This window comes from Etheostoma cragini, chromosome 8, assembly GCF_013103735.1.
Source record: "Etheostoma cragini isolate CJK2018 chromosome 8, CSU_Ecrag_1.0, whole genome shotgun sequence".
In the NCBI taxonomy this organism is placed as follows: domain Eukaryota; kingdom Metazoa; phylum Chordata; class Actinopteri; order Perciformes; family Percidae; genus Etheostoma; species Etheostoma cragini.
In genome coordinates this window covers 4,468,083-4,479,913 of record NC_048414.1, presented here as the reverse complement: position 1 = coordinate 4,479,913, position 11,831 = coordinate 4,468,083, and the positions used below count along the sequence as shown (strand labels likewise).

At 40.6% G+C, this 11,831-nt stretch overlaps 1 protein-coding gene across 1 annotated transcript; it reads left to right on the top strand.

Annotated features, from left to right (window-relative positions):
• The first annotated feature begins 6,218 nt into the window (after nt 1-6,218).
• psma1 (proteasome 20S subunit alpha 1) lies at nt 6,219-10,961 on the top strand. The gene is made up of 10 exons (XM_034879507.1): nt 6,219-6,358; nt 7,298-7,342; nt 7,459-7,560; nt 8,440-8,543; nt 8,632-8,720; nt 8,904-8,974; nt 9,098-9,227; nt 9,458-9,537; nt 9,856-9,960; nt 10,664-10,961. The coding sequence occupies exons 1-10, from the start codon at nt 6,356-6,358 to the stop codon at nt 10,727-10,729; spliced, it is 795 nt and encodes a 264-aa protein (XP_034735398.1). The 5' UTR covers nt 6,219-6,355; the 3' UTR covers nt 10,730-10,961.
• Nucleotides 10,962-11,831: the final 870 nt, after the last annotated feature.

The following is an 11,831-nucleotide window of genomic DNA, read 5'->3' as shown; positions in this document are numbered from 1 at the left end:
CCCCTGACCTTCGCCGCCACCCATGTGGCTGCGCACCCGACCCCAGCGGTTCCTCCCACAGGTGGTGAGCCCATGGGAAGTAGATGGGGGTGCCACGTAGCTTTTTCGGGCTGTGCCCGACCGGGCTCCGTGGCAAACCCGGCCACCAGGCGCTCGCTGACGAGCCCGCCGTCTGGGCCTGGCTCCAAACGGGGGCCCCGGGCTTCCTCCGGGCAGGGTCACTCCCTCTCTACCTCGGTCTTTCATGGGGTTTTTGAACCATTCTTTGTCTGGCCCCTCACCTGAGACCACTTTGCCATGGGAGACCCTACCAGGAGCACAAAGCTCCAGACAACACAGCCCTCAGGTTCATAGGGACACACAAACCTCTCCACCACGATAAGGTGATGGTTCCCCGGAGAGGTTTTGCTAGGTAGGCCTACAGTAATGTTAACATCGATCAACCAGTGTCAGCAGCTCTTTTAATCGTGTTCATTGGGAGAAGCTAATTGTTGTACTAGTTCTATGGCAGGACCCACCCAATTTTCTTCTGCTTCCTATTAAACAGATCAGTGCAATGCTATCTGACAGAAGACTGTCCTCTCATCTCCAAAAGTGACTACTCACATTAGTTTTATTCCAAAACTGCAGTGCTAGATGAGCAAATGCAGTTAATGCTTAAATGTTTGCCGGAGAGCCAAAGACATGATTGGATGTCTCAGTTCTGTGGGCTTGGCATCATCAGATGCTTCTGCATTGACACTGACGAGGGATGACAAATGAACAACTGATTCTGGTGCATTAGATTTCAAATTAGTTGAGACTGCGTTATCATCAAAAGTCAAACATCTTTACTTTAATGTATTTTCCATCCATCCATCCATCTTCATCCGCCTATTCGGTATCGGGTCGGTTGTATTTTCCTGCCGGCCAAAGTGATGAAGAGATACATTGTCAGTCTAGTAATATTATAAACAAATGCAAATGCAGTACATGTTATTTTGTCATGCTCGGATTAAGTCTTAGTGGTGTGTTATTTTGTTACATTTATTAAGAGGTTGTATAAAGCCTTTTGGGGCTCCAGAGGGAGCGGCGTGAAGTCTGATGAATTGCCTCAAGGGATGTCACTTGAGTCAGCATCGGTTGGGCTGAGGACTACAAGTTAAAAAATGACAGATAATCTGGGGGGGTGTGAGTTAGAAAGAAGTGAGCTCACCAGACCTCTGTAGCTGCTCCTCATCTCTCTGCTTGAGGCTAGCGGCTCTAAACTACTTTAGCCATACTAGCATAACACACCCAAAACTGTTGCCGGTTGAGTTGCATTGAGGGTAATGTAGGCAACATGTTTCTACATGGAAGAAGATTGTGTGGACTAAAAAAGACGATATATCTGCTGCTGCTTTAAACTGTCCATTAAGTGTGTCTGAAGTTGTTATAAGCTAAATGCTAAAAAAAAACATCAATAATTTTGCAAGACTTGTTTTAACTTTACAGTCCATTCTGTACTCATCTGTACTTTGAGCTTTATGCTAATATAACACAACAAATTGTTCACACCAACTAAATGTTAGGACGCTGACTCTTAGCTTGTTAGCTTGTTATCTTGTACTTACAACTTATCCTTATACATGCTATGTAACTTATTTTTAAACTTGCGTTATCATACGTTGAGCCTGTAAGTATGCTAATGGTACCATTCACCAGACTAATATAGGCATTTAACACAAAGTAAAGCTGTGGGTGATGGGAACTTGGTCTATAGTTTTGGACACTTTCCTTAAGTGTGTTGAAAAAGTGTGTTGTAATTCCAGTCATGAATCATCAAAGTCATAAACCTCCTCTGACGATAAATGTCTGAAATTTCCTGGCAATCAATCCAGTATTTGTCGAGATATTTCAACCTCACAAAAGTTTTGGGCTGAAAAGACTGACGGACAACTGACGGACATTACTGTACCATCTCTGGAGCAGTGTTGTTAGTGTGGCTAAAAATAGCCATGGGTACATAGGTTAATAGTCTTAGACCTGCACAACTGTCATTGTCAGCGCTCCAAAAAGAAATACATTGAATAGAAAAAAAATCAGAAAAAGTTAGATGAAAGTGACCCAATGCCTCTAACGGGAGGTTATTGATCCTTCACTTTAAGAGATAAATTCCATCAGCACAAAGACATAGCCCATTTTTATGGATACAAAAGTGGCAAAGGTTTCCCTGCAGCTTTAATGTTGCATTTGAAGTCCTATTTAAGAAATCTTGTGATTCACCGAAGCACCGACAATTATAATGCAAAGTATTTGCGTTGGAATATGGGTCTGTTTCAGTCTTTCATTTTCTGATGAAAAGTCTGATCACATTCTGTTGCATTATGCTTTATATATAATATCTATTATCATTTTTTATCATTTTAAACTTTGACTTTTACAACACTAATGCAATTTCCACTAAAACTTCTATTCAGTGAGCTGTGCTCAGATGCAATAAGAACATTAAAATGATGGATTCTGGTACTACGGCACTGGTGAGGGTGCGTTTCCTGGCGTTAAAACTATGAAAATGAAGGATAGGAAAGTTGTAATCATTGTTAACATAATGACTGGAATCTGCTTCTTCCAGGACGGCATTTCCCTATTACAGTCAAGAGTGTTACTCAAGAACTTTTCATGACAACCTGATTACTGTTAGCTGACATGAGTCACTAAGACACAGTATAATGCTTGCTGGCATCAGTTTTTGTCTAGTGTGTGTGTGTGTGTGTGTGTGTGTGTGTGTGTGTGTGATGCTTATTAGCTGTCTAGTCTTAGGGCCAAAGACTGAGCAAAGAGGCTATATCTTTCTACCTGCTGATATTATTAAGTGCCCCACAATGTACTGCATTTTTTTTGTGCCAGAAAAAGCCTCTTCCGCCATTTGCCACTGAAATGCTGCATAAGCGCTTTCGTCAACACCAGGAAACTGGCAGCAGCGAACAGAATCTCAGCAAGAATCCCACCTCACCTCTTCTCTCACACGTATGCACTGGCCTTTGCTGTAGGAAATGTTAACGTCAATGACGACATGCGGTATTAATAAAACGTATGGAGGGGAGGGGCTGAGATGGCTGTGCGGCTGGAGACCCCTGACCTGCCTTGTTAAAGGAGTGGCGAGCTTAATGCAACTGTAGCAGAGCTGCCACCTTACCAGACTATTAGTCCAGTCATTTCTCAGGCTAAAACAGATCGCTGGCCTATTTTAAGCAATAAGGGGATAGAAGCTGTTGGATATTTAGTCACTCAGGATGCGAAATGAAATTGACTGCAGATATGCACTGCCAATGTGTTGTCATCATTCATAAAAATGCGTTAGCCTGTAGCTCAGGTACAAGCTAAGGTTATATTAATCCATCCATGGGTACAAGCCACAATATAGAATTTCTGCTAATACCACATATTAAAACCGATATCATTCAAAGAAACATAGAGGAATTAAATCTGAATTAGAGCTAAGTTGTGACAGCAGGAGTTCACTCTTTCCCCATGCAATGAACACAAACTGAAACCCATGAATGGGTAGGGGAACAGGAGCCCTCCCACTCTCTTCTACTCCTTCATACACCTCGGCCTCCCTCTCTCCCTCCCCAACCACCACGTGCGAGCGCAGGGTCTACAGTGTGGCTTGGACCCATCACACAGTGACTCAGGCTGCTCTCCATTTGAAAAATTAAACAGGGGGGCCGCTTGGCAGAGTTAAATGAGGCCCCCAGGAAGAAGAAAAAAACACGCTGAGCTCAGCACAGCTCCTACAATCTCAATCACAAAGGAGGAGGTTGGCGTGCTGATGTAATGGCCACCGTCGTGCTGCTGCTGCCTTGGCAGAGGAGGAGAGCTCGTCAGCACGGCCCGACTAATTCCTTTCCCCCCTCCTCCTCTTGGATCAAGGGTACATCAGATATCACTAACGGGGGGGAGCTTTAAACCAGACACAGAGATGAGGATGAAGCTATAGGTTGGTGTTTCTCTGACTGCAGAATGAATCCCTTGAGAAATAAAAAATGTCCATATTCCATTTTGAAAACTAGGAAGGCATGTTGATCACAGAGTATGTACAGCATATGCATTCATGTGTCATGAGCATGCATTCATGCATTAGATAGATTCTGTTCACCTGTGAGCATCTTCTACATCTGTAGAGTTGTTCCACAATGGTGTAATATCCCACAACATGGAACCTTTAAAGGACTTTTTTTTATTATTTCCTTATTAACTGTAACAACTCATCAATTTTACAATTCTCAAGGACTCAACAGTGGTGGAATTCATATCCTTTACTTAAAAGACATGTGTGTAGGATTCACAGGGTGTCTATTGGCAGGAATGGAATGCAATATCCCAATAATTTTTTTTTTGTTGTATATAATCACCCAAAACAAGGAATTGTGGTAGCTTAGAATGAGCCATATATAGAAAGAGAGTGGGTCCTCTTCCATGGAGACCACCATGTCACTCCGCCAACTTTAACCCAGACTGATCAAACCAAACACCGGCTCTAGAGAGGGCCTCTCGTGTTTTTATGTTACCTGACGGACACTGTAGCTTCTACTAAACACTTGGAAAGAGATGTGTGAGCGGGGGATTATGCAGTTGATCTGCAACCCCCTCCTTTAGGGACATTTACAAAACACTTAAAAGACAGCAACAAAAGCTGGTTGAAATGTTTCTTAAAAAAACATAAAGAATCATAAGAAGATGACTCACTTTTAAGGCATTGTACAAACATATAGGTTATGTTTTGTAGGTTAAGCTAGTAAATGAAGATCCATCTGAACTGTTTCCTACCTTAAAAGGCTAAAGAGGAACGCTGTCATTTTAAGAATTAACATTTCATTTCAGTGGGCCAAGACATTTCCGTTTTCCTGAACTTGGTGACAGAAATCAACAACCAAAGTTCTAATAATGATGACTTTGTCAAACTGTGACGTATCAAACCCAAAGGGAAATTAATATTCTAGCACAGCTCAACGTATGTAAACTATTTATTTTGCTTTCATTTTGGTTCCAGACCTCAACCCAGTCCTGTTGGCTGTCTGTGGAAGAGAGCCAGATCTAGCACTCCAGTTTAAAGGGCATGTGCTACTTCTCCAGGTTTATTGAAAAGCTCAGTGGATGAGAAGTATTGAGTGAAGTGCTCCGTGGCACAGAAATAACACGTGAATTATTAAAAATGGGTGGCATTTACCTTTAAAGAAGCAGACAGCACATTGACTGCTGCTGCATTATCTCTTGTGTTGTTTATTCATCACCCTCTGTTAATTCAAATATTGAATTAGTTTATTGTAAAAGAGGAGGATATTAAAGCTCTACAAATATGTCATCTTGAATGACACAATAAAGTTGTACAAAACTTACAACTTATTGCTCTATTTTTAAATGTGTGCACCAGTGAGGTAACCTCCAACTGGTGCTTTAAAGTTATCTGGAATGAGTAAAGTCTGTTTCGAGATGAAATTACAACGTAAACTTTAAATTTCAACTTGACTTAAATAAAATGCAGTTAGTGAGTATGGACCTTCATCAGTGAAGTCTAGATGTCATCATCTTATGCTGACTTCTCCATAATTGACATTGGCAAACGTGGAGGCACATCTACAAACAAGCATGAAATAGTCCCCACTGCTGTCTATGGGCCAACATGTTTCTTCTGGAACTCTTTAGGAGTTTCTGCTACAGAAATGTATGTCCCTTGTCAATGTCCACAACCAAATGATGACCCAGTGTCTTCTTCCAATTTGTTGCTGCCGCCTAGTGTTCATATACACACACTGCGCCTCGTGCAGAAAAGGAAAAAAATAAGGAAGAATGAACAGATTCGGGGGAGAAAAACAACACGTTAGCTTCTGTTCCCCCAATTATGTACATAGCACTTATTCTGATAAAAATGATACACTTTTTTCCATTTTGTCGTCAGTTGTAGGCTATACACATGTTAAAACCAATGACTCCAAAATCTTATTCTTCTTTTATTAAATAACTGAATAATTACAACCCGTATAAAATGTAAAATCATTATTGTGTATGATGATCGCACTTTTAACCGTAATTAAGTATCCTATAGGCTAGATTAAACAAAATTAAAATGCCAAACGGATAGGCTAATTGTTCTGTATGAACGCTTAGTTGCGTTTTTGTCTTCATTATTGATAGATTTGATCGTTTTGGTTATTATTATTTTTAATGTATAGGATTAAATAATAAAATATCGCGATATAAGCCAGCCACAACTTCATTCAATCGATGACTGATTTGGAATCGGGGCTCTGCTGTTTTTCCTGACGCGACGTCCAGGAAAATAAATCAAATTCGGATCATATAGCACAGGCGGAGGAGACACTTCTGAGCAGAGATGGTAAATATGAAGGATATTTGAAATACGCTCATCAGTTTAACATTAAATATAATGTCTACACTGTAAATAAATCGCACAGCTTGTTTATGTAATGTACTAAGAAACCTAAAAAAGGGGTTCATTTACGGACACCAAGCTAAAGTTAGCTAGCTAGCTAACTTTTGCCTGCACTGTGAGTAAGCAAAACAGTAACCGCTAACATTAGCTGCATTAATGCCGGCCAAATGACGTGTGTCCAAAGAAACTGTTCACGGCTAATATTTGTTGAATCCGATCACATTAAACAGTGTCTAGAAAAAGCCCGAATAATACATTTAACGCCCTGATTACATACTTACGTTGCAGATTTGCTGTTTAGATGGTTAGCGTGCTAACAGATCGAAGCTAGCAGACGTTAGCCAGCAGTGGCTGAGTTAGCATCAAAATGAAGTATCATGCCTTTTACTTTCGTTTTCCCTTAGCTCACCGGCCTTTGGCTTCAAACTAATAACTTATTTTGCAAAGCCAACACAAATAATTTCTAGTCACTGTAGTAATTTAATAAACTTTGTACTTTCGGCATTTTATCCAGCTAATGTGATCTAGCTCTCTGCAGGACTAAGTTAAAGTGGTAACGTTAACGTTACCCAGCACTGTATAAAAGTGGTTATGATCGTATTCGGTTGCATGGTTCTATTTAGTAAGTGGCTGCACACAATGCTGGACTTATAAATGATTCAGTCATGTTTGTAACTTAAAGCCTAAGTCCTGGAATAGTCCAGTCTGTAGACAGACTCAAAGCATTGTGTAGTCGTAGCTTGGAGTCCGTAAGAAATAGCCTGTAACTGAGGAAATTCCGCGGAGAATGCAGGACAACTATGTAAGCTGCGCTGTTGTGTTTTTATATAATGGTTGTTTTAAAATGTCACTTTCAAATGATGGTTTGGTTTTTATCTTCAGTTCCGTAATCAGTACGACAACGACGTGACAGTATGGAGCCCACAGGTAAGTCGCTGTTTGCTTTAAACTCTGATGTCTCAAAGAAAGTCAATGTCTACGTATCACTGACGTTGCCAAAACATAACATGTAAATAAAATAATTCATCTTCATGTTGGTCCAGGGCCGTATTCACCAGATCGAGTATGCAATGGAGGCAGTGAAGCAAGGCTCTGCAACTGTAGGACTCAAATCCAAAAGTCATGCAGTCCTGGTTGCATTAAAGGTACAGTCATTCAATTTCTTTTCTGTCACAAGTTCTGCTTCCCAAAAACCTTGTAGAGTACACTAGAAATGTTTTTCATTAGAACATTTACGAACATTTCGAGCAAACAATTATTCCAATGTCATGTTGCCCTTCTGTATTTGGAAACACGGCAAACCATGACAGACATTAATGATATCTGCCATTTAATGGCACATTTAATGTAACAGCTATAACACATAAAGACCCAACAAAGCATGTAGCGTCACTGTGTCCACGTTTAGTTTGGACCCCACTTGCTGATATTTGCCGTATTGGAACACTTCCGACCTGATGCAGTTTTTGGTCTTTTCTGGGTACTTTGCGTTTCCGATCATCAAAAAAAATGTTAGCAGAATTGATCTATAACAATCTACGTATACATTTTACTTTTTGTACATGGACATTTACTGTACATGTGTAATTAGTACATGAAAGTGACTTTTACGAGGAAAAGTAGTAAGAATGCTCTGGCGATGATCTTTCTCTCTAAGAAGTATCTATTTTTACTGTACTGGAAATTAAGGAGCTTTTATTGCATAATTCAGAGTTGGTGAAGCATGTAATTTTATTGTGAAGGACGGTTTTAAGATCCGGTAGTTTTGACAGCCTTGATGGGACTTGATCAAGCCCCCGGGAACAGCGCTATGTCTGAAAGCCACCATGAGCTTAGTGGATGGGTGGTACTGCACCCCATCACCCACAAAGACTTTTCACATAGACTTTGCCCTAGATAGAACGTTAGCAAATATGTGTCCAAACGTGGACACGGTGATACTTGCAGATTATTAATAACGAAAGTCAAAGGACACGTATCAGGTCATGCATTGGTTGTTTGTCATGTTTTTCTTGTCTCTGTAGAGAGCCCAGTCCGAACTAGCTGCCCACCAGAAGAAGATCCTCCATGTCGACAACCACATCGGCATCTCCATTGCTGGACTGACTGCTGATGCCAGACTGCTTTGGTACGTCACAGCTGTCTTTTGATGGTTTCAACAGAGCTTTTCAGTGAATCAATTAATCTAAATGATACTAACGGCCTCTCTTCCACAGTAACTTTATGCGTCAGGAGTGCTTGGACTCAAGATTTGTCTTTGACAGACCCCTCCCCGCGTCACGTCTTGTCTCTCTTATTGGCAGCAGTATCCTCTACTGTAAAAATGGTGTGTGTGTGTGTGTGTCTGTGTGTGTGTGTGTGTCTGTTTATCTCTATCTCTATCTCTATCTCTTTCTCAGGGATTCTGTTGGCCTGTTTCCCGTGTGTGAATACCCTGTTAAGTAAATAATTGTGAATGGCAACCGTGATCCTTAACTGGACCTTTTAGAAACCCAAATCCCAACACAGAGGTATGGAAGGAGGCCCTACGGCGTTGGACTCCTTATTGCTGGCTATGATGTAGGTTTCTCACTCACATTATCTACTACTTTTATTCTTGTGTATCTTTTCCCTGTCAAAGAAGGAAGGTCGTACACTTTTTACAACTTAAAATGTAACAATGGCTCTTGTTGCGTCTTCCAGGACATGGGACCTCACATCTTCCAGACCTGCCCGTCAGCCAACTACTTTGACTGCAAAGCCATGTCCATCGGCGCGCGCTCTCAGTCGGCACGCACCTACCTGGAGAGATTCATGGAGAAGTTCTCCGACTGTACGATAACATTTATTTCACTAGCCTTGTTCCGTCATATTGTTGGTCCGCTTTTTATGGATTCCTCATGTTTTAAAAGTCTTGGAAAATGTACTCATCTGTGTTGTCACAGAGCTCATTTAGCAACTTCATTGTTCAAACATGGACAGTCACATGACCAAACAGTGGCTTCCACTTGCTGAGTGACAGCTGGAATTACTTGAATTTAAAAGGTATTGTTTTGTTCTCAGGTAACCTGAACGATCTGGTCCAGCATGGCCTCCGTGCTCTCAGAGAAACCCTCCCCGCCGAGCAGGACCTCACTACCAAGGTACACCATCTCTTCACTCTGGTGTACCAGCACCCAAGAAATCAATCATCTTTGTCTTCATTGGTGTCCTAAATGAGACATGCACTGGTCCTGCCTGTGGAAAAACCTGTTTGTGTCCACCAAAACAGATGTGTACCAAATGCCAGAGCGTTGAACCAGGCCTGTAGGATAAATGTGAATTCAAAGCTAATTGGATTGGAAATAATATGACTGGATTCAGATTCAATAAATTGTTTTTAAAAGCCAACCCAATTTGACATTGAGGACGTTGTGGTCTAGTACCAGTCCATTTCTTATGTCTATTTTTCATTCTTTCAGAATGTTTCCATTGGCATTGTGGGGAAGGACATGGAGTTTGTCATTTATGATGATGACGATGTTGCCCCGTTCCTGGAGGGACTTGAGGAGAGGCCACAGAGAAAGGTACTGTAAAGGGTGCCAGGATCTAGCAAGTCCAGTTTGGACTCATGTTTGGTTTAATTTAAGGAACAAATATTATATGTTAGTTGCTGGTTTTTCCTCTGCTCACGAATCTACGTGATTAGTAAAACACAGTTGGTTATGTTGCATTTGGGCCACGGTAGACATTTGAAACCTAGTAAGAAGTAATTCAATCCGTTTTGGTAATTTACCAGTGGCATACTGTTAAAATATGTTCACACTTTGGGTCAAGGAAAATGTTTTTGTGTGAAAAGAAACAAGATTTAAATTTAGCTTAAGGGAATGAAAGTGAAATTAAGAGATGCTGTATTGATGCAAAAGCACCAAGTATCGATCTTTTATAATATGGGCTGGTCAGTCTGCTTGACAATCCCATTTTACAGAAATAAAATTGAAGTGATATAAACAAAGACATGTATCTTTTTAGATGTAACAGATGTCGACAGAGTTTACTTTAGGGGCCTCATTTGAAATTGGGAAAAATTAGAAGTTGTGTAAAAAAAAAAGAAAGAAAAAAAGGGAAAAATTTGCAATATCATCGTATCGTGATGATATCGGATCGGGAGGCATCTGGTGATTCCCTCACCTATTATTCGGCCTTTTGATCTTTTCATTAAATATTGTTTTCACTGTTGGACAGAGCCTGATTTTTGAGTGCTAAACCCCACCTGTGTTTGTGTGTCAGGTTGCCCAGCCAGCTGATGAACCTGCCGCTGCGGGGGAGGTAGCTGCCGAGCCAATGGAGCACTGAGGCGGCCCTGTCAGTGTACTTCTTGTTATCCGAAGGGGGGCGGGTACCAACCCAGACCAACCGGACACATAACTGCAACTCACCAGAGGAAACCTTAGAGAGAAGTTGTTGTTATGATGTGCTCTCTAAACTGTCAATGCAAAATATTCTGCTAACATCAACCAATGTGATGTTGCTTTTGTATGAGTAAAGTGTACCATTATACAAGTAATAAACTCTTTTTTTGAATTGTGCTGCAGCTCTTTATTAGATTAGTTGCCTACTTATTACACACACACACACACAAACAATTTTTAATATGTAGATGAGCAACATTGGAGGCAACAAACAGCGACAGTTTCAAGAGTCTGAGCCACAGCGGTGTTACACTATAGATCTTGTGACAATGTAGAGTTAAAAAGAAAACAAAGTTGTAAGTTAACAACCTAGAACATTTTGTTATTCTATCACTGTTATATGCCACATGAAGGCGCCGTTCTAAACCGTGAAATACATTTTATAAAAGTGAAAATCTTTAAAACATAAGAAAACAGGTTTGTTAAAATCTTTAAAAGTATTACTTCTTGATGGAAATAATAAAAATATTTATTAAAAAAAGTAAACCGTGCAGAAGATTTCTCCCTAAACACTGACAAGAAGATGAAGCGGGAACTATTTCTGTGCCCTTTGCATTAATTCAGTACAGTGTATCGTTGCTCATCTCACTTTCAGTGATGAATGAAATTCAGGATCTAATAAATGTGCATATGAAAATTGCAGGAAGGCGAACACTTGTTCCGACAGGTGAGAAAAGGCACAATCGCCCCAGTATATTAAAGTTACGTAAGTAATGTCATTAGTGTTTCCCTTGTTTGCAAATGACTTCTTTCTGATGTTTTCAAAATGTATTCATTTACGGAACAAGTGTGTTTTCAAGTGGCCTGATTCAGTTGTGTGCGCTGGTAACACGTTTTGAAAAAACGCCTAATTCAAGCACTTGTAAATAACGTGAAATCATTTTAAAGGAAAAGAAGCTGAATAAAAGTACAGATGACTTATAATACATAACACTCCCGTAACAGAATACTGGGTTTCTACTGTTTTCCATCAAATCTTGACCCGG